The 24,020-nt window shown below is 38.0% G+C and overlaps 1 protein-coding gene across 1 annotated transcript in view; it reads right to left on the bottom strand.

The window, feature by feature from the left end:
- The window catches only part of pxdn (peroxidasin), an 81,622-nt gene that overhangs the window by 7,852 nt on the left and 49,750 nt on the right, over positions 1-24,020 (bottom strand). The window contains exons 8-19 of the mRNA XM_084392920.1: positions 22,768-22,885; positions 20,740-20,909; positions 19,875-20,147; positions 16,723-16,839; positions 13,418-13,576; positions 10,618-10,730; positions 10,332-10,488; positions 7,782-7,890; positions 5,210-5,367; positions 1,829-3,332; positions 1,622-1,756; positions 681-889 (exon numbers count right to left, since the gene is read on the bottom strand). Of these exons, the coding sequence (XP_084249046.1) occupies positions 681-889; positions 1,622-1,756; positions 1,829-3,332; positions 5,210-5,367; positions 7,782-7,890; positions 10,332-10,488; positions 10,618-10,730; positions 13,418-13,576; positions 16,723-16,839; positions 19,875-20,147; positions 20,740-20,909; positions 22,768-22,885 (3,222 nt within the window). The remainder of the gene's footprint in view (positions 1-680; positions 890-1,621; positions 1,757-1,828; positions 3,333-5,209; positions 5,368-7,781; positions 7,891-10,331; positions 10,489-10,617; positions 10,731-13,417; positions 13,577-16,722; positions 16,840-19,874; positions 20,148-20,739; positions 20,910-22,767; positions 22,886-24,020) is intronic.

The raw sequence follows: 24,020 nt of genomic DNA, 5'->3' as shown, positions 1-24,020 counted from the left end.
TGAAAGATACAATTAAAGCAGTAATATTGTGAAATTTAAAAATAACTTTTTTCTATTTGAATATATTTTAAAATGTAATTTATTCCTGTGATACAAGATGCATCATTCCTCCAGTCTTCAGTGTCACATGATCATTCAGAGATCATTTAAAATAAATTCTGTTCTTTTGAGCTTTCTATTCAATCAAAGAAACCTGATATTTTTTCTTTCTCAAAATATTAAGCAGTAAAAACAAATGTAAGCACTGATAACAAGAACCATATAATAATTGATAATAATAGAGAATCAAGTCAGCATATTGACACTGAAGACTGGAGCAATGGCTGCTGAAAATGTGGTGACTGATTGTCACCATTATAGCGGTGGTAATGACATACAGAACCAGGAGTGAACAGAACTGAACTGAACAGAACCAAGAGTACAAATACACACGAGTTAACAAGGAAACTAAACAAGACACAGGTGACAATAATCAGTAACTACAGACACTAACTAGGAAACGATGAAAGCTAAGCTGAAAAAATATACAAGAAACAGATTCATGAACAAAAACACAATGGAACTAAATATAACCCTGACACTAATGTGAGGCCAATAAATGAACTGATGCTAAATCTCAAATATCATGTCATGGCAAACTGATTTTATATTTTGGGGGAAATACAATCCAAGTCTCGTACCTTCACAGCAGTCCTGCCACATACGTAGGTCAATCTTAGGCAAATCGTCACAGCTTCCATAACCGTGAGGGAAGTCAGCCACTTTAAAGACATCTGACTGGACGCGGGTGATGTTGTCGCTATTATCACACAGCACCCGGGCAAGCGATGCCTGCTTCAACTGGGTCAACTGCGCTGGACTAAAGGAGCCAGGGTTCTCATACCAAAACCTACAATCATATAAATTAATCTTTTGAGAAAGTGACTTATATTTGACTTTCTTTCTTGTGTAGATCACAAATAAAGGTTATAAGAAGCAAGTCCATATAATGCAACAGGTTCGTGAGTAAACGAAACTACTGACACAGGTAGCTGGAAGCGTTTAAAAAAGTTTAACTATTAGTATTTTCCTCACACACATCCTATCATTTAGTTTCAGAAGACATTGATTCATCATCTGGGGGCATGTGGATTACCGTCATATTAGTTTTGCATGGTTATTGAAGTGTCAGCTTTGAGGTACCCATCCACTTGCATTATATGGACTTACAGAGATGGATTCATTTTCCAAAAACCTCTGTTTATGTTCATCGGAAGAAAGAAAGTAATTTCAAACATGACAACACTAGTTGGCAGTAGCAAGTATGGACTTGCAACTGCCAATAGATAAACAGACACACTGCTATGAGAATGTAAGATATGTTGATGCTGCCTGCATATGCATACATAAATCCCGTATCAGATCTAGACAGGTGGAAATGGGGAGGTGGAGGATTTCAAAGGAACTCTGATAACGTGGTGTAGGACCAGCTTACAGCGAACACTTAATCAATAAATGTTGAGCAAGAAATCTCATTGGCTGCAGGATCAGAGGAGACCAATCAGTTTGTGCAATGTAAATAATGTGAATTCGTAAAAGACGAAAAGGAACTTCAATTAAAACTGCATTTAAAAAGTCTTACCGGTCACCATCTCTCAGGCGCTTAAACTGGGTTGCCAGTAAACACATAAGGGTTGGTCCCAGTCTGCTGCCAGGCACCAGCTCTTCAGCCATCAGTGCAGGAAACAGGTCGATATTTAGAGGTGTACCATAGAGCCTGGGAGCAGAACAGACCGTTACACCAAGAAAATGTTAAATGTGTCTCTCAATAACAATGGATGTGGCTAACCTTTGAAGCTTCTCTCGCACACTGGGGTTCTGAATCTCATTCCTCAGATCGTCAAAAGTCTGTGCGGAGGTGAGGTTGCAGTACACCCGGTAGTCATTATATGAGGGTATGCCGTGGTCACGGCCCCTTTGGATATTCATGGCTGCAAGGTCAAGTGCCACCGCATGCGCCATTGAGAAAAGGCGTTCGGTAAGTTCTGTGTTAAGCAGTTGAGTGGACACTCGCATTTTTCCTGCCACTCCAAACAAACCACGGAGCAAAGGATCAATGCCTCCTTCATTCACAATACGGAAGGGTGAGAAAAAAGCCTTATGAAGTGAGATGTGTCCTTGCTGAATGGGCTGGAAGGTTTCATTGAGCCGGTATAAAATGGGGTTAATTAGCGTATGACCAAAGCGGAAGGCAGCAGTGGCAAAAGCGTTGAGGATGCCAGCGTTGATATTGGGATTATAGCCATTATAGTCACCCATTAGCCTTATCCCAGCCTCACCCAGTATTTTAGGCAGCCAATGGCTGTAGGTTATATGCTGCATCTGGGCTCCGACTATCTTTCGTGCCTCATGGTAAATGGTGTCACCATCCCAATGGGGGTTGAGACGAAGCAACTCACTGGCTATTCGGTTATGCTCACGGAACCAAACCGTGTGCATAGCCGTCAACCCAAGCTGCTCATTGGCACGATGGTCACCAGCTAGAAAGCAAGGAATGGGACTCTCGTTTTCATCCCGCATGCACTCTGTTGGTGGCCCAGTTGCAAAGGGGAGCAGCGGCTTGCCAGTGCGTTGCACGATACCCTGGCGCAACATGCCCCGATGGCTGGCCAAGTCCCGAATCTCTTCGGCTTCGTGATGCGAGCTGCCGTAAACATTGGAAGCATCAATGTAGGATGTGAGCTGGTTCATTTGCTCACGGGGATACACAGAGTTCATAAGCAGAGAGGTCATTCCGCTGCCGCAAACGGGACTGGAGCGCACAAAGAACATGCACCGTGCTCCATTGCGCCGCTGCCGTGGGTCGTTGGGTGGAAACATGATGGGAAAGCAAGGTGGGTCGTTGGTGCACACCGAGGTACACAACTGTCCATCGGAGAAACGCGACTGGCTGAGGGATACGACGGTTGAGTCCAGGTCGTGGTCCAGGAACTGGCCCCACTGCATAAGCATGTGTGTGTAGCGATCGTCTGGGGTTATGGTCTCTGAGCCGATCATGGTGGTGGAGACAAGACGTGGAAGTGGCAGAGGGAAGCCGTTGTGCCATCTTTCAGTGGTGCCACGTGGGAGATTGAAGCCATTGTCATAGACGGACTTTAGCAAGCGTTCAAAGGCAGTGAGTGAGGCGCCCCACATGGGGTGCTGCAGGTTGTTACAAGTGCCATCGTGAGTGCGATACTTCTGGTGGAAGCAGATGTCCGAGCAATTGTTGATGCGTCGATGGGCCGTGCAGCCAGACAGGTTAGCTATCATATCCAGGAAACGCGGAGACACCAAGTCATTGTAGCGGTAGGCTGTAAAATAGTTAGGAAAGAGTGGGCATCTTGTAAAATGTTGACCACATTTTAAAAAAGTATCTTACCAAAAAAAAAAAGAAGACATCATTATTTAGTGTTGCGCTCCTATTATTTTGTAAAGAGACATAAATGCAGTTGTAATGAAAGGCATTAAAGGAATAGTTCACCCAAAATTCTGCCATATACTTCACAAGACTTTGATTAAACCACATATGGATTCATTTTACAATGCTTTTATAACCTTTTTGAATATTCTAAGTTTTAGTTACCTGGACTTTCTAAGTCTTTCTCATAGGCTGTCGCTGGCCAATTTCAAGTTCATTGTCGTGTTTAAACTCGTGCTTCAGACACCGGTCATGACGGAGGCATTCCTCTAGAGGACGCAGTGTCTTGTTCCCCTTCTCAGGGAACCATGGAACCAAAACCAAGCCACGGAGCCCCAAATATAATCATCCTCAAATTTTAAAAGGTATCTATCTTTTAGAAATACCCAATTTATACACTGAAGAAATTATATTATAAATCTAAAATTAGTTTCTATTAAGTTACATTAGTATATTGTTTTCTATTCACTATAGTAATGTACTGTTAAATGTATCTGTTTTATTAGATTTTAACCAACATTTTATTTATTTATATTAATCAAAATTATTTATTTATTTTAATCTAATTTAATAAATGTAATATTAATAACTAACTAATATATTTTTATTTTAGTCTAATTTATTTATTTACTGTAATCTTTTTAGTTCTTAGAAACTCTACTCTTTAATATACATTTAATGACTCTAAAAATCACACATGGTGTAAGCATTAAGTGATAACATATCTTCCTTAAATAATGATCACATTTTAGCGTCAACATCTTAATCCTTATTTTTTAAGAAGTTTTAACACATGACAAAAGTCTGCACTCATTTCTGCAATTTTTGTTTTCCATTAATTATATTAAGGAATTATATTTATATATTATTGTACTTACAACCATTTTAGATAAACCTGCCCCTAAACGGTAGATAAAAATATAACTGTCTGTTGCTGTCTAAGTGGATGATTATTGGCAAGAATAAACTGCAAATCGGATGAGACGCTATGATGATAGTTAAAAGTTTTTCTACGGTAGACTACCCTTGTGAAAAAGAAGTGCACCTAATTGAATTGAATGTGCACATATAGTGTACTTCAAATCATAATTATTAGTTATATAATAAAGTAATAATTAAAGTATATTTTTAAAAAACTGTACTTGCAGATAATTTATTAATAAAATTAAAGACACAAGTGTGAAGAGTACACTTTCATGACTGTTTCTTAACACACGTCTTTTTTTTTTTTAAGTGAACTAATTGCATTTAACGTGAATTTAAACTATAAAACATTTTCATTTAATTTCAAATAAAATGTAATTAAGAGTCTGAAAACATTATTTTCAGTTCACACTTGATCTGTTCTTTTAAAGTATATTACTTCCATAATAAGTACTCTTTTTTTTAAAAGTATGCTAAAGTGCACTTCTTTTACCCAAGGGTAGTCAGCGATAGATGCAAGTAATTGTGCCTGGATAGAGTTGTGTTGACCCCTTCATGGTATTTGCGTCAGTGAATGTGTCCGGAGGGTAAATGCTCAGATTGGGACAAGGCTTGTCCAAACATGTGGGGCCATTTTGCCATAGTGTGGCAATGAAAGCTGTGCTGTTGTCATAACCAGAAAAAACAGTGAGTCGTGTCTTCTGCAGCACGAAGCGCCACAGTGTCTGCTGACCGTTTAGTAAAGCAGACATTTCTTTTGCCATATATTAGTCGGATATTTTAATAAAAAAACAAACAAACAAGAAATATATCAAATTTGAAGAGCAGGATGGTGGTGTGAGATACCTGTTCCATTCGTGTCCACCATGAGGCCCTGGTTGACATGCCTCTGGATAAGAAGTAGGGTCTGCTCAAAAATCTCTCCAGCTCTGGCCTGCTCCACTGTGTAGGGGTCCCGAGGGTAACGAAACAGAGCCAAGAGCTCGGCAGGGGTACGGGGAGATCTGATGATGGTGGAGAACACATTAACTTCCACATTCACAAAAGCCATTCAGACTCACTCTGGAAGAGAATACAAATTCGCAAACTATAGACATGTATTATGTCTGACGGACAGATTAGTAGGTAGATCAATCTCATAATTTCTTATTAATCAATCGATTCAAAATCATTCTCTGATTTAAAAAAAAAAAAACAGTTTTCAAACCGTAGGCAAGACATTTTAATAGATCAAGACATTTCATCATACTTCCCCAGCTGATTGATTACATAAAGAATTGCAAACATTTTTGCATTACAAGTTTTCTGAAATGTTATGTTTAAATATGCAAATGATACATTATGTAATTAAATATGTACTAATTTGCTTACATTTCCAGATCAGAAATCAGAATTTCTGAATAAAATTCTTCCTCCATTTTGTTGCCTTAGTTAAGTAGTAGGTTTTTACAGAGGGGATTTTGGAAATCTCTTTTTACCAGTTCAGAAATCAGAAAATACTGTTTTTAGGAATAAAATGTTGTATAAAATCATATAAATGATTTATAAACAAACCCCTCAATAAAAACCTAATTTTGAGAAAACGGCCATTAAAGATATGTATTTATTCTATCTGAAATCTACAGAGGCAAATAGATATAGTGCAATAAAATACACACTTAAGTGTATTTGGGATGTTTTATTTCCACTAGTCTGAAACATTACGTTATGAAAAGCCTTTAAAAAATGACCATGAAAAAACAATGTTTCTGCATATGTGACCCTGGACCACAAAACCAGTCACATGGGTCAAGTTATGAAATTGAGATCTGAAAGCTGAATAAATAAGCTTTCTATTGATGTATGGTTTGTTAGGATATTTGGTCGAGATACAACTATTTGAAAATCTGGAATCTGAGGGTGCAAAAAAATCGAAACATTGAGAAAATCGCCTTTAAAGTTGTCCATTTATGTTCGCGATTGTGCTGCATTCACTCACAAAAATTATATAGTTACGGTAGGAAATTTACAAAATATCTTCATGGAACATGATCTTTACTTAATATCCTAATGATTTTTGGCATAAAAGAAAAATAGATCATTTTGACCCACAATGTATTGTTGGCTATTGCCACAAATATACCCGTGCGACTTGTGACTGGTTTTGTGATCCAGGGTCACATAATAGTGTCTTGCTTAAATTCACAAAAAATGATAAATAAAAAGCATAAACTTATTTAGTTAGAGGTCGGATGTTCTGCAGGAACACACATTATGTTAGAATGGTGACAGACTATTACAACAAATTTGTAAATTATGTCCTAGTGAAAAGCACATCTGAACACCATTGACCAGCATAATCAATCTGCCAAAGCACTTGACATGGCCACATATGCACATGACCTCCTTTCAAGCGTTTAATACAAAGTGCTTCCATACTTTGGACAACTTGGATCATCCACTTTTTTCCCTAAAGTGAAGTCATTGATTCTGCCTACCTTTAAGTAGTTTTCACAGCCCTAATAGTAAAATAAATAAATAAGATAATGCTCAGTAAATTTCCATAACACATTAAACTAAAGTTAATTGAGCAAAACATATGACTGCAACCATGTTCTAACAAGTGGCATCTTAAAATCTTGTTTATATATGCCACAATAACTATTAAACTGTCAACTCTAATTCATTGTTTATTGGGGTTATTTGAGAGAACCAGCTCAAACAAAGAATAAGCGCTTTGCCAACGTCAGCAGTAATAATTGGCTCCAAAGCTGTTGGGGATGATTCAAACAAAGGCTAAAGAACATCAAAGTCTGCAGCATTAATATAATTGTTATCCTTCAGAGAGTTGGCTTCACTTCACATATTATCTCTTGTGAACTAAAAATACGGCAGGTTACAACAATATATCTGAGGTAATTTGTGCCAAACACATGGGCAGACTTTTTCAAGGTTTTCACCCATGACCAGTTGTCTTGGACTGAATATGCTTTAATGTCTTGGCAAGCTGTGTCAAAATGTCAACTAATATTAGCATTTCAAATTTTAAGGTCATTCAGGGTTAGTAAGGAAAAATCTTTGACATTCTCTCTTTACTAGAATAACATTATCTCTCAAGACTTCATACAAAAAGCATTAGTCTTTAAAGCAATCCTCTCCAGCTATGAAACAAAAACACTCTCAATGAGCCCAGCCCGCAACTCTAACGTGATCTGGCAATGTTCTCGACAGACAAAATACCTCGTCCCCCCTTCCCCCACCAACAAGCTCGAAGCGCAGGGTCCCCTTCCAGTGAGAAATTAGGAATCATTCCGCAGTGACCAGCCTTTGTCCAAGGCATAAATGGTCCCAGAAAATTCCTGATGGGTTACGGCATTGTGACTCACAGCAGTAGGAATTGTTTTCTTGGCATGTTTTGCCCGCAGCACCGAGTGCTCACCCGTCAAAGAGCTGCCTCCTGGTTGAGTCTATTGCGCTGTTTATGCTCCGAATGGCCTCTTCAAGGGACGTCGAGACAAACGGATCACCCTCCCTGCTCACCTGTGGGACTAGAATCACACAAACATCACTGTAATTAAAAGCTTGGTGTTTAGTGAAAATTATAATCTGCGCATGGGATAGGAAAACTGAACATAAACTCCATAATTATGGCATATGGTAACTGACAGTGACATAGAGCTTCTAAAGATGCTTTATGAAGCTTTATTGGTGGTCAATAGAATAAAACGTAACTGAATTAATTGCATGATATGCCAATTCATTAATGAATCAACTCAAATGAATCACATATCAAATATTTGCTGAGAAAAGACCCCAAATGAAGAAAGTCTAATACATAATATAATATGACAGATGAGTAAATAAACATTAGAACAAGTGGTTTTAGGAGTCAATATATTACTGATTTACAGTCCACAGCAATCCATTCAAACTATACAGGATACGTTCTTGTATTGTGTCTGCAGTATCTGTCAGGTTAAAAGTTATTCAGTCACGACAACTCTCAGAATACTTTTAGCATGTTAATATATATGACAAAGTTATAATTTTAGGATTGCCAGTATGGTGAAGTCTTGGTGTACTCGGATCTGCTGAGCAAAAAAATCGAAGAACGAACTGGTGTGACAAAATCTAAACTTTGAACCTAATCAAACCAAAACGAAGTTCATTTGTAACAGTTTGAAACAGCTTTCGCGAAAAGTTCGCTCTGGCTTTTAAACAGCTTCAAACTAGCACTGGTCCGTGGCGATTAGGTATTAGCTGGGTGTGGCTTAGAGGCTCCACCTTCTTCAACATGGAAATCTTCTCCGATTAATTTCTTCTGTTCAGTCCGTCAACGTCGGACGCGAGTAAAAACATGAACACACAGGAGAGCTGCTGTACACATGAAAATACTTTAGAAAATGAAGTTGTAATTCTAATTGAAAGCAGCTGACACTATTTATTCATGTTTAATACTCTAAAGCTGCTTGTTTTAAAGCGATATAAATAAATATGACGCGACTTGGAAACATATCCATTGCTATGATCAGATGCTTAACTGTTGTTTTCTCACTGCTGTCATTTTTGTTTGTGTTTACTGTGTTATCGAGAGGAAGGTGCGCGGCACATAATTATATATTCACTAAATACTAAACGCCACTCGCAGAAGTGTGGACATCATCGAGATGTTTGCCATCAGAACAGTACACCACTGCTCAGGTGTTTTGATCTTCCTTTTACCTCCAAGTGAAGAACAAAAAATAACTTCACTTTGAGTATACTGGGGCCTTAAAGACCCCCGTAGCAGATCTAGGCAGGTGGAGCTGGGGAGGTGGAGGACCTCAGGCATACTCTGATAGCACGCTGTAGGACTAGCTTACAACGAACACTGAACCAGTCTTTTCAAATGTTGAGAAAGTAATCTCATTGGCTGCAAATATAGCAAAGTTTGTGCTGTGTAGAATACCATTTGAACAATAGCAAAATACAGGTGTGTCAGCAGAGTCCATGGCAATAGACGAGCTCAGAGACAGACCCCTATGAAGATCTCGTTGACTAGACAACCATCGGCACAGATCCTCAGCGTAGACCACGAGAACCAGACAAGTCCTCAGTCTACACAGACTCTATGGCCAGATTCAACTCACCCCCTCCCACCAAATGATGCCGTAATGTATCCCGATCTTCAAGCAGAAGCAACTGGACGAAATATCTGAATGATTTCAATCCACAATCTGAATTTTAATGCAGCCTGGAATTATACCACACAATGTTTGCTCGTCTGGCCAGAGGAGAACCGGTCTCCAGACTGAGCCTGTTTTCTCCCAAGTTTTTTTTTTTTCCCTCCATTCTGTCACCGATGGAGTTTGGGTTCCTTGCCAGTGTCGCCTTTTGGCTTGCATAGTTCGGGACATTTAATATTCTGCAATATTATTGACTTGACTGCAATGACACTATTGGATGACAGCTGAACTGAGCTGGATGATGACATCAGTGCTTACTCCAGACACAGCTGTTTCACGAATGGTTGGATTCAGAATGACGCACGCTTTCGTGCTTATTCTGACATATTCAGCTCAGCTAATTGCTTCATGAAAATGTCTGAAACATCTGTACATTTGACAAATATTGCATCTAATCTACTTCATCTGTGATAAAATACACAAAACACTCCATTTGAACTCCGCCCCGTCTGCATTTGGCAAATCTTGCCGATTGGTTAAAACAAGCCGGAGCCGAAGTTGAACATACCTTACATGTGAAGGATCTATCAGCTTGCGGCAGTCTAGATTTTCATTACTGAACTGCTCATTTCAATTTTGAAAAATGAGTCAAGACCCCTGAACTCACTTTGTTATGTTCCATCCAGGTATTTTTGAATGCAAAAAACATTATACCTACTGGCAGTCGACCAAAAATGTGTGCTTCAATGGTCAATCACTAAATAACTACGTTTGATCACCCACCTCCAAATCCTAAATATGTGGTTATGGCCTTCAGTTCTTACCTTGGACTGTTAGCACCATGTTAGATGATGAATATCCAATTGAGTTGCGGGCTACACACTCGTATCGGCCCCCATCGGCAAGCCCCACGTCACGCACTTCCAGATAGCCATCTGGATTTATATTAAACTTCCCACTCTCTGTAATCTGGACTCCATCCTGTAGATCAGGACCAAATATTGTTTAAATTAGTCTGGTTATAAAGTCAGAATAGTCCCATTGGGACCAAAGTGGCAGAAATGGTTGGATGACCAGTTGTTGGGGAATGTGGCAGCCAATGGATCTAACCTTGCTCCATGTGATGATAGGTGTGGGCTCACCCTGAGCGCTGCACGGAATCTGGACATCTGATCCAGACTCCACAGTCAAATCCCTTGGAGCACTTGTGAAAACAGGCGTTACTGATGACGTAAAAAACACATGTTAATGATTACAGCGTGCAGCCAGAAACACAGCTGCATCTATCATGACACATGCACATGATGTACAACATGAAAAGATCATGCACAGGTCATACATGGTCCTGAGTTCTTGGCGATTGCAAAGGTTCTGTAATTATAAAGTCAATGAAAGGGCAAGAGGCATATGTGGGTCTTCAAGGTCAATGTGGATTGGTTTGTTTAAAGAGCTCTAACTAAACATTTTAACCCCCAAAGCTATGAGTTGGGTCATGTGATCCTCGGAGGAGACTTTAACAAAGTCATGACGGGCTAAAATGGTGCATAATCACCCCCTTTACAGCTGTTTTATAGTAATTTCCCACTAACTGCAAAGAACTATTAAGTCAGTGCTGACTCTCTCTGCCTAAAAGAACAGTCATTTTGTCATCATTTACACACCCTCATGTTGTTTTCTTTCATTCGTGACACACAAAATAAGACTTAAAGCAGAATGTCTGAGCTGGTCTTTTCCAAACAACTAAAAGTGGTCAGTGTTTTGTACTAAGCTCGAAATACTATATTCCAAAGTCCTGTGATTATTGGTGAAGTTTATGCAAACTGAAAATATTCACGCGAAAATGAATTGCCGAAACAGTTTCGGAGTGTGGCAATCAAAAACCAAACGGTAATGTTTAATTAGCTCTTCTCCATCTGTGTGTTTTGAACGAGTCAGTGTCATGCACAGAATGTTGATATGCTAAAACAGGTAAACATGTCAGCTGTGTGGATGCTAGGGCCAGGTTGACAAATTAGATTTTCTCACTTTTTTTAAAATCTTTTAGTCCATGCTGTTTTCAGTTGATTCATGAATAAAACTTCACTAATAATTATTTGGTTTCAGGTCTCTGCCAAATTATAACTTTCATTTCGGCTTTGGTCTTTTGGTAAAAAGTTAATTTCAGAGTATCACTACCTGTGATATAATGTGTGAAGCACAGACACAAATTTAAGCTGTTATTCACTTAACATATACCCCTCCAAAAGAGCTCTTAAAACTTGTTCACACTTGTTTTCATTTAGAAATGGCACTTTTTGACATGCTTTACCAAGTTTGGCATCTTTGGTTCTCCTCACATGACCAACTGTGATAATCAAATTATATTTGAGAGCAGTGAGGATGGTCTCAGAAGACTTGGAGTATAGCGTATGAGTTGAATGGACTACTTTTATGAAAGTTGTATTTATTTTTATTTTTTTTGGAGCTTGACAGTATGACTCAGAATCCATTTTCATAGTATGGAAGAAAGCAGCTTAGACATTCTGGCCAATATACAGGTTTGCGATGGCATATGCAAATTATATAACTCATGGGTGACCGATTCCTTTCGTGAACTTCTAAACATTCATTTATTCTGTACTCACTCTTTCTGCAGCTGTTCTAACTAGAAGTTTTTCTCACAACTCTCTCTCTTAACTCTCCCCATTTCTTCAGATACTTCCCGTAAGCCTGTTCTAAATAAAAGCGCCCATGAGCCAAACCTGTGCCTTGCTTTTTAAGTAAATACAGGCGGTTGTTATGCAGTGTGTTAACAACCATTACTACATGGAAAACACCTTGCCATGTGGGAATTTCAAAGCTGCATGCTTTCCTGGCTATTCCACAAGTCTGTAATAAAGCTTAAGAGGTGGTTTTAAGGCACTTACATGAAGGGACCTGGTCTTAACGTCTGTCATTGAGACTTTACGGGGTATTGTTGTTCTAATTGAAGGCTTTGCTTGTGGGTAAATGACAAATTAGTTTATGGAGCCAACCCTCTTTCCCTCCTGTTAATACCATGTCTAGTCTTGTTCCAAAGGATGGTTGAATCAGGAATTAACAGTGTTAGTTTGTGCTGTACCAAAGTAGATAAATCTGTGGCCAGCACTTTTAGCCATGCACTAAGAAACATGGAGTAATGCGAAAATATATGACAAGGCTGTGCTCCAAAAACATCAAGATGATGCAAAACATGAAGAAGTTATCTTGTTTACTGTTGAAGATATGTTATAATATTGATTTGACTCTTGATTCATTTGCAGGGTTACTATCGCTAACTAAAACAAAATTTGAACAAAGTAAAACTAAAACATTTTCATTACTTGAAATGGAAAAAAAAGGTCACTGAAATAAAATATAAAAAAAAACATTCAGCTACTGTAGTCGCTAAAGCAAAATTTCTCATTTTCATTTAGTTTAAGTACTAAAACAACTAAATATAGTAAAATTATAAATTAGACATAAAACACAACAAAATCACTAAAACTAACTAAAATTAAAATGAAAACAAAATATAAAAATAAAATCTAATTCAAAATATTAACAAAAACTATAATAGTATATCAATGATGCTAAAATAACACTGGTCTTTTGTTTTTAACTCATGCGTTTAATAATGTGAAGTCTTTGCACTCATGCCGGAGCTGTTTTGAATAATCTAATCTTCTGATTTGATGTTCCAAAAAAATATATATTCTACATTTGGAAAGTATTTAATTCACTGGATTATTCAATTGGGCATAATCACAGTGCAGTTTTGACTGTTGACTATTTTAAAATTAATACTGATTGCTCATGCCGTGATTTATTTTGGAAATGCTACCGACCTCTAATTCAACTTGATGAAATAATCAATGTCAGGATGTAATTTGTGTTGAGATCAGGGTCTCACCGGCTTGTAGGATGTTGAGATGAACAGCTGCTCTGGCAGTGCCAACAGGACTGACGGCCTGGCATTCATACTGGGCCTGGTCATGAAGGGCCACGCGGCTGATGCGCAAGCTGCCCGTTGAGAGAACAACGTGTCGTCTGTCATTAGGCAGGGGGCTGCCTATGGTAAGAGAACAGAGTTTTAGTGATTTTTTTTTTTCCTGGCTGAAAACAAACTTTGTAAATAGTTGATGCACTGATAGACAATTCAATAATATTTAAATGTGTCCTTGTAACCTTTAAAAGGAACATTCAGATCAAATTAAACTCTGTTATCTGTGTATCTGTGGCATGCTGTTGATTCTGACTCATCTCTCAGTTTGTGAAAACAAACCAAAATCATGTTTACAGCACATGCTGAGCGTTAGAACGCTGTTCGTCCAATCATAATTTCACTATCAGACCATTGTGAAAAAGAAGAGTGCTTAATTGTATTGAATGTGCACCTGTAGTGAACTTCAAATCTAAAAAGCATATTTAAATAAAAACTGTAATTGCATATAATAATATATTATTAAAGGAATATTTCACCCAAACATTATCCCAAAAAGCGCATCCATCCATCATAAAAGTAATCCATACGCTCCAGGGGGTTTATAAATGCCTTCTGAAGTGAAGCCATGGGTTTGTGTAAGAAAAATATCTACATTTAAAACTTCATAAACTATAATCACTGGTTCTGTGGCAACTGTCAGAAGTGTGACCTCTGACCCGATGTAGGACGTATGATGTAGACGTAGCGTAAGCTCAGATGAGAATTGAAAAACGCGGAAGAGCAAAACAAACAAAACAGAGCAAAACAAAACGCCGGTCACAAATGAAAAGTCTAAAACGAGAAGTTTAAAAGAAAAATGACAGAGGAATTTTCTATATAATAGAAGAGGAGCTCCGTCATACGCCGGGTCAGGGGTCAGAGGTCACCCTTCAGCCGGAACTTAACCCACTGAAGTCATATGGATTACTTTTATAATGGATCGATGCGCTTTTTGGAGCTTCAAAAAACTCGGGCACTATTCAATGCCATTACTAAGCTGGGAAGAGCCAGGATATTGTTTATTATAACACCGATTGTGTTAGACTGAAAGAAGAAAGTCATGTACACCTAGGATGGCTTGAGGGTCAGTAAATCATGGGATTTTTTTTAGCAAGCATGAAATCCCCTTTCACTTTTATGCAGATGATATGCATAAGTCTATCTTCCAGCAAATAGAGTCGTTGTGGGACTGTATACATGACATCAAATCATGGTTATCTTTACATTTTTTTAAACTGAATGAAGATCAAACTCAAGTTGTGTGGTTTGGAGTTCCAAATAATTGTGTTGATCTGGGTGGTTTTGCCCCCTTCTGTAAGCCATTAGTGCGAAATTTAGGAGTTCTTCTTGACAGTGACCTCAAGTTTGAGAAACAGATTTATTCAGTGGTTAAGTCTTGTTTTTATCACTTGAGATTAATAGCGAAGGTGAAACCATTTTTGTCCATGCGTGATCTCGAAAAACTCATTCATGCTTTTGTGTTTACAAGGCTAGATTACTGCAACTCACTATATGTCGGCATAAATAAATCATTGCTTAACCGCTTACAACTGGTCCAAAATGCTTCTGCAAGGCTTTTGACAGGTACTCGTAAGAGAGACCATATTACTCCAGTTTTGAGTTTTTTACAATGGCTACCGATCAATTACAGAATAAAGTTTAAAATTTTGTTTTTTGTTTATAAATCATTGCATAGTATGGCTCCATTGTATTTGGTGAATCTGATTGAGAAATATGAACCAAAACGGTCTTTAAGGTCAGCTGACCAGTTGGTTTTAACGACTCCTAGAACTAAACGGAGAAGTGGAGATCGAGCTTTTGTAGCGATAGCTCCAAAACTCCGGACTGATTTACCCCTTTCTCTCAGATTGGCACCCACATTAAGTGTTTTTAAACACAAGCTTAAGGAACACCACCTCGCATTCGCATCTAATGGGGTATAGAAGTTGTTCATGTATTAAAACTAAGGGGTTTATTTCGCTGTTATTTTAAGTGTGGTTTTAGTGTTGTGGTTTTATGGTTGTCTTTATGTGTTTTAGATACTACAGCACTTTGTTCAATGGTCAGTTGTGTAAAAGTGCTTAATAAATAAAATAAAAAAAATTTTTGGGTGAACTATTTCTTTATTGAAATTAAAAGCCACTTAAGAGTACTTAAAGAGACATACGTACATTTAAGAACTCTTTTAAAAAGGGCAGTTTGTTAGCTTAGAAATCTAGACGCACCCTAGCGGCAGCAAATTGTATTTTGCAGCCAGGGTCGTCTTGCAACTCTCCGTTGGCTTGCGAGCTGGAAAAACCAAACTCTAGTCAGGCCAATCACATCGTGTGTAGAGTCGGTGGGCGGGCTTAACATAATGACGGCAGAGTTGTGACGGTTCCGCATGAATTCCCTGCTACTTGAAAACAAAGAAGAGCTGCTGCTGCTGGCGAACAGCGGTCTTTCGAATCGGCTTTGGCCGCGACTCTGGAGGACTTGGAGTTAAGCACAAAGAACGGTCATTATTAAAAAAGAAAGATGTGTTTGGAGTTTTGCCGACCGGATAGGGCAAAAGTTTAATCTATCAACTAGCTCCGCTGTTGGGAAAACGCTCTGGTTGGTTGTAGTGCTATCCTGTTGTGGGCAGAGGGAATTTGAAAGACAACCGTTTATCCCGCCTCTCGGATTGAGCCCTGCCAATAGTGTGTTCCCAGACCTAACATCTTGATGTGGGTCTGGCTTGCCAGGCTAGCAGTTTGTAATAATGTTAAATGAAAAGCTTTACGTTAAAGTCCATTTAAAATTATTATTTTTTTAATAATCTTTTGACATGCTTTAAAGTTGACATGTTGACTAACAATACCTGATTATAATTATAAATGTATTGATAAATGTTTGATATTATTTAAATGTAATGTACTAAATTGCATCTTCATCACAAATGTGTAAGTACAAATATATTTAAATGACATACAATAACATTTCAGTAGAAATTACATTAAAGTATATTTTAGTTTAACAAAATTAAAAAATATATATATTTTTTTAAGATTATTATTATTATTATTGTTATTATGAATATTATAATACATTGCCTGTTGAACAGAAAATGTCAGTTGGTCAGTTTTTTACAAGATAAAAATTCTGACCATTCTGACTTAGACTGTTGAAAAAACTTTGTGTAAAACTTACACAAAGACTGTGTAAACACAATTTACAAGCCAAACAGTCAAGGAGGCGTTAAATGATCTCACCACCGCGTGTCCAAGCTATGACGGGATGAGGGTAGCCACTGGCCTCGCAGGGAAAGTCGACTGTATGACCCTCCAGCACAGACTGGTCTTGAGGGGTCACTGTGAACTGAGGGCGAGCTGAGGAGGGAAAGAAATGAGAATGAGCAAATATGACCATTATGTCTTTTTTTATTAAATGTTTTGATCAGAATACATGATGTAGACTAATTTTATTATTACCAGATAAAAAATATAGACATTACTAAAGAACTCGATGTTGCAACAGAAACTATTGACTCTCTCTTTTCCAGCACTTTAGACACAGGTGCTCCTTTGCACTTAAAGAAAATTAAGGAAAATAGTCCAACTCCGTGGTACGATGAGCACACTCGGGCCCTCAAGAGAGCAGCCAGAAAAATGGAGCGCAGCTGGAAGAAAACAAAACTAGAGGTGTTTTGCATTTCGTGGAAAGAAAGCATTATTGCATACAGAAAGGTTTTAAAAACTGCTAGATTTTTCAACTCTCTTAGAATAAAACAAACACAATCCTAGGTATTTATCTGATACAGTGGCTAAATTAACAAGAAATAAAGCTTCAGCTTCAGACGTTTCCCAACAGCACAGCAGTAATGACTTTATGATCTTCTTTACTTGCAAGATTTATAATATTAGAGAGAGAATTATAACTATGCAAATCTCTACTACAGTGTTGCATCAGACAGTGCATTGTAGTGTCGCTGAGGAAAAATTCCATTCATTCGTTGCTATAGGAGAGGAAGGATTGTCTAAAGTTGTTAAATCATCTACAGTAAATCGACAACATGTTAGACCCTATACCGACTAAGCGACTGAAAGAGATGCTTCAAGAGGTCATAGATCCTCTTCTTAATATAATAAATTCACCTTTGTCATTAGGTTACATAAAAATAACTGGCTATTATTAAACCTCTTATTAAAAAAAAAACACAACTTGATGCTAGAGAATTAGTCAATTACAGGCCGATCTCAAATCTACCCTTTCTGTCAAAAATACTAGAAAAGGCAGTATCCTCACAACTATAGTCCTTCTTAGAAAGAAATGGTATCTGCGAGGATTTCTAGTATCATAGTTCTGAGACAGCTCTCATTAGTTACAAATGATTTGCTTGTATCATCCGATCGTGGTTGTATCTCTCTATTACTCGATAATAGATCAGAGTTGTAATCTCTGTTACTCGATCTTAGTGCTGTATTTGATACTATTGACCACAACATTCTTTTAAATAGACTCGAAAATTAGCATTAGTGGAATTGTATTTGGCATGGTTTAAATCATACTTATCTGACCGTTATCAGTTTGTAGCAGTAAATGAAGAGATGTCATATCGATCACAAGTTCAGTATGATGTACCACAAGGCTCAGTGCTAGGACCTTTGCTGTTCACTCTGTACATGCTACCCTTAGGAGATATCATTAGGAAGCATGGCATTAGTTTTCACTGTTATGCTGATGATACTCAGCTCTACATTTCTTTGCGCCCCGACGAAACTTACCAATTCACAAAATTAACAGAATGTATAGCTGATATAAAAAACTGGATGACTAGTAATTTCCTACTACTTAATTCAAAAAAAAAAAAAAACCCAGAGATTCTAGTTATTATTACAAAAACCTCCGCACATAATTACCTAGAATACTGTCTAACACTTGATGGCTGCTCTCTCAAGTCTTCATCGTCGGTTAGGAACCTGGGTGTACTCTTGATACCAATCTTTCATTTGATAGCCACGTTTCTAGCATCTGTAAAACCGCATTCTTCCATCTTAAAAAGATATCTAAACTACAACATACAGTGGAGAAAATAATTATTTGATCCCTTGCTAATTTTGTACGTTTGTCCACTTACAAAGAAATGAAGGGTCAATCATTTTTATGGTAGGTTTATTTTAACGGATAGAGACAGAATATCAACCAAAAAATCCAGAAAAAACACACATTATATATAAGTTTGCATATTTATTTGAATAATAATAATAATAATAATAATAATATAATAATACTTTTATTTTACATTACAAATGTAAAATTACAATACTGATATGTAGCAATTTCATGATTTTTAAAAGTCAAGCTTGTCTTTTGTTGATTAACACTTCACATTACAAGTATGTGAAGATGGCTGGCACATGTTAAGTTACCAAATGCCCATTAAGGCGGCTCAAACTCAGAGTAGATGAAGATGGAGTTAATGTGGAGCAGCATTTACTGTGAACCGAGCCGCTCTGAGACGCTGATTTGGGTTACCAGAATCCTGGCAAAAAATGTTTTTTTCATGTTTAACACTGTACAATAATAAACTGTTCTTTCATTTACCACACTTTCGGTCACTGTGACATTTTCCCTGAAACTGAAATTAAATGCAATGCCGCATATTGCTAGCCTGAAAATCCAGACCCAAATCTGAAAGATTAAGAATGGTTTAAGGAAACCAAGAATGCATTTCTTGCACGCAATCTCACTGCACGCAATTGGATAACACTACGACCAATCACAACAACAAGCCCCATACACTTAGCTACCAGCGGAGCTAATTGGTTAATTAGACTCTTGCCGTATCCGGTCGGCAAAACAGAAAAAACGTCCTTCTTGCAAAGGAAGGATTCGAGCGCCGTCTTCTGTTCCTCTTTTAGCTAAAAAGCCAAGTCTAACTCGTTCATTGTAGTGGCCAAAGCCGTTTCAAACAACTGGTGTTTATCCATAGCCATCTTGCAATGTTTACTAATGACTCGACGTCACAGCGCTGTCGTCATCTGTTTAGCTCGCCTCTGGCCCGCCTATATCAGATAACCCGATGTGATTGGTGCAGCTCGGACACAAGGGCATATTTAATGAGCATCATTACTGGACGCCAGAATAAACTCGCTGAGCAAATTCAACTTGTGCTCTCGCGAGAACTCTGGATTTCCAGGGTAGCATATTGTATCTCACACTGAATTTGAAGGAGGCACAGAGCCACCTTAACTTCACAGTGAATGACACCTTTAGACAACCGTTATTTGAATTTTAGAAAAGGTAATGAATAAATCCGTAAATAAAATGTCAATGCAAGAAACTAAAGAATCAGTGCAAAATTATGAGCAACAGAATCTTGATAAAAATAAAATATTCACAAATAAAAATTCCCATCTCTTACCCTGTACTATAATATATGCAGTGGCGTGGATGGTGTCCACGTTGTTGCTCGCGAAGCAAGTGTACTGTCCCCCATCAGCCTGATTGACATTCTGGATGTAGAGACCTGCTGAAGGAGTGATGTTGATGCGGGGATCGACTGGGAGGGCCGTGTGGTCTCCTTTGGTCCAGGTCACGCGGGGCTGCGGCTGACCCGTCGCACTGCACTCCAGGGTCACGCTCTCTCCGACCAGAACCTCTGTGTTCTGCGGCTGGATCACAAAACTGGGTCGAGCTGGAGAGACAAAGGCAAGGACCAAAAATGGATTGCTGTGTGCAAAAAGTCTGCCATTAAATGGTCTTTACCAGATTCACATGCATGCTACCCTAATATTATCTACGGAAATGTACAAAATAGAGTTTAATTCAGTGTTACTTTGTAATTATTTGTGAAATTCACTAGCAATTTCTTAGGGGAAAATTGTTTCATATTAAATCCTACATCATTTTTAATTCAATATGTTACTTGTTTCTCTGTAATTATTTCTGAAATTTACAAGCAATTTCTGAGAGACAATTTCAAAGTAAAAATTCAATGCATTACTTTGTTGTTTCTTTGTAATTATTTGTGAAATTTTATAGCAATTTATGAAAATTGTTTCAAAGTAAATCATACACTTTTTTTTTTTTATTGAATCAGAAATTTCACAAATAATTACAAAGTAAATTCCTACACCATTTTTTGTCAGTGTATATGGGATGATACATTTGACAGGATTAATCCGATACTACAGATTGTGCCTGAATTAAATAGGGTCGAGCTAGTTTGGGAGGATCTAGTAATTCTAGTTGAATTATTATCACCTACAGGACCCCATCACACTCACAAGGTGATCTGAAGTATCGTAAGGTGACCTCTGAGGTCTTCACCTCTCCAGCCACATTTCTGGCCATGCACTGATACACGCCCTGGTCCGTCTCCCGCGTGTCCTGGATCATCAAGGTTCCATCTTCCAGTAGATTGAGACGGGTGTCATCCCTCATGTTTAGTGCATTGCTGATAAAAAAAAAGACTTTCCTGTTTACGCATACACTCTTCACACGTTGAGGATAAAACAACCAAAACATTTTATTTCTGTCATCATTTACTCACACTCATGTCAGTCCAAACCTGTATCACTTCCTGTCTTCCATGGAACACAAAAGAAGATATATTACAGAATGTCCAGACTGTCAAACTCCAAATTTACAAAAAAAGCACCATAAAAGTAGTCCATGCGTCTCATGCAACTACATTCTAGGGGCCAGATTTACCGAACAGGGCAGATTAGCAATTCCATAGATAAATAAAATGATCTCTCTTAATAAAACAGAGAGAGCGCAATTAGTAATCATGCCGTGCCGAACCAAGCCCAAGTGGAAATAGAACTGCAACCGTTCCCTACCATTCGACCTGACTGTGGAAAAGCAGCTATTGAGAGTGGCCAAAAGTTGAGAAAGGCTTGATTTTATGCAAATGAGGAGTGGAAAAACTTAGCTTTGAGGTTCAGGTAGTGACGTCTGTTAAAAATATGCAGATTGTGCTGCTGGAGTTTCTGATGGATTTAGTGTGTAATTCATATTGTTTACAAATGTAAATTTGTATGTTAAAAAATACATTTTGCATGCTCAAGTTTATTTATAATTTGTCCCAAAGACCCCCTGTGGTGAAAATCAAGTTTTTTATGTTGTTTATATGTCTATGTGGTGTTTTTAATGTGCTTTCAGAAATTAATGTGCTTTCAGATACATTTAGCAATATAGAGTGAATTATGCATATGATGTCCTGTATATGATGTTATGATGAACTATATGCATTTCTCCACTGATGTTCTGAGTGGTTCAAAGAGTTTCTAAGGATGCTGATTTTTAGAAGGCAGAATGAGATGGCGAACGGGAACATGGTTTGTGTAACATTAGCAACACATTATTAGCAGTTTGATAACATATTCAAGCTGAAGGCAATTCATATCAATTACAATTATGTGTCTGATATTGTAGACAGCGATACATAAAACGCATAACCATTCTGATACATGGATTATTGGCCTCTGCTGATCCTGCAGCCACCCAGCAAGCAATAGCCGTCATTTCACCATCTAGGTTAACTATAGACCCGATATAGTCCGGCTATGAGTAACACACTTCTAGACAAAATAACCTTGAATTTGGTTACATGTCGTCTTTGCCAAAATAACCTGCAAGATGTATGATATTCCATCATGTAAGCAAAGTAAACAGTGTTTACAAGGTGTTTGATTTCTATTTTTGGCTATGGTTTAGACGTCTATTACATTTTCACTGACAGCCCAAACTTTGCCTTGTTTAAGCCTAGACTCTGGGCTGTGTTTGGATGGCTATTAGACGTCTTTTAAACGCAAAATTGCTTGCTGGGCAGTGATATTGCTTGCTCAACATTTAAATTGTCTGGTAAACTGGTCCTACAGCGCACTATAAGAGTAGGCAGTGAAACCCTCCACCTTCCCCAGCTCCACTTGCCTAGATCTGCTACGGGATTTATGTATGCATACATATCTTACATGCTGTCGCCAGTATCAAGTCCATACTATCTAGTCCGACAAGACCAAGTACATTAACATTGTCATATCCATTAACATGCTAAAAGTATTTAAAGATTCATCATGATTGAAATACTATGTTACATGGACTTCTTTTATGGTGCTTTTTGTCATTTTCAGACAGCCTCATTATGGAAAAAGCACTCTAGGCATACTGTAATACTTATTTTGTGTTCCATGAAAGAAAGAAGGTCATTTCTGCTTTGAGCAACATAAAGACGAAAAAAAATTAACACAGAATTTTATTTTTGGGGTGAACTTTTCCTTTAATCACGTACATCAAGGGTGGAAGCTTACTTGTTTCTGAGCCAGATGATCTGAGGTTTGGGGTTGCCTTCTGCCCTGCATGTGAAGTACACAGTGTTCCCAGAGGTTACGTCCACATCCTGTGGCTGAGATGTTATCCGGGGAACTTCTGCTCCACAAGAGAGACACATTCAGATGAAACCGAACACAAGTGTCCCAGAAAGGACAAAGCAGAGGATAAGTAAAATGAGTTTAATTCGGTCTGTAAAAGCTATTGGAATTATAGCACTGAAGGTCTATTTGTAGTGGCAGTGTCTTTGACATTTCCCTCTTGCCTCACTTCCTCTCCTCTGGCTTGGCCGCCCGTGTTGGTTGACGGCCAGGCACGAGGTGATTGTGTCTATGGTCACAACGGCCACATGCCAAACCCCAAATATTACCCACCAACACCAATGTGCACATTGCAAAATATATTCCTAAACAGTCTGACAGAACTATTAAACTGTTTCTACTGGCGAAACCAAATGCCTGGTTGCACACTGTGTCAAAGTACTCACACATTATTATGACAAAAATGGCACAGATTTCTATAGAGTGCTGCAGGGATGATGAGCTTTTGCAGACCAAAACCTGGAAACAAGTTCCTGTTCCTGATCCTGAAGTCAATGGGTTTATGCTTAAATGGCTGAAATAATGTCTGTGGTGAACAAGTTCAAGATATATATAGTGTTATTTTTTTATTTTTTTGTAACGTTTTATTCTACGAGATAAAATACATAAGTAATACTCCTTGTGATTTACTTTTTAAAGCTTTACTTGTCTTGAAAAAGGTGTTTGCTAACAAGTGTCTAAATGGGACTAGAGAGGTTTCTGGGGACATTTTACATCACACCGAACAGGTAAACTCATCTACTCACAACTCACTTTCATTGTTATAACTGCGCTCTTGCAAACTATTCTAACTCAAACTCAAACCATTTTTTCTGGTTATTACACACTACTGTTCAAAAGTTTGGGGTCAGTACGTTTTTTTCAGTTTTTTTAAGAAATGAATACTTTTTTTAGTGAGAACGCATTAAATTGAAAAAAAGTGACAGTAAAGGCATTTACAATGTTACAAAAATTAATTTTAACTGTGTACTTCACATGCAGGGCAGAAGGCAACCCCAAACCTCAGATCATTTTTTTATCGGTTTCACACTGTTTTCAACATTAATAATAATCATAATTTTGTATGAAAGTATGAAAACAGTATATTAGAATGATTAATAATAAGTAATGATGCTGACAATTCAGCTTTGCCA

This window comes from Rutilus rutilus, assembly GCF_951802725.1.
Source record: "Rutilus rutilus genome assembly, chromosome: 21".
NCBI classification, from domain to species: Eukaryota; Metazoa; Chordata; class Actinopteri; order Cypriniformes; family Leuciscidae; genus Rutilus; species Rutilus rutilus.
Note: the sequence above shows the minus strand (reverse complement) of the source record. Positions and strands in the feature narration are given on the sequence as shown.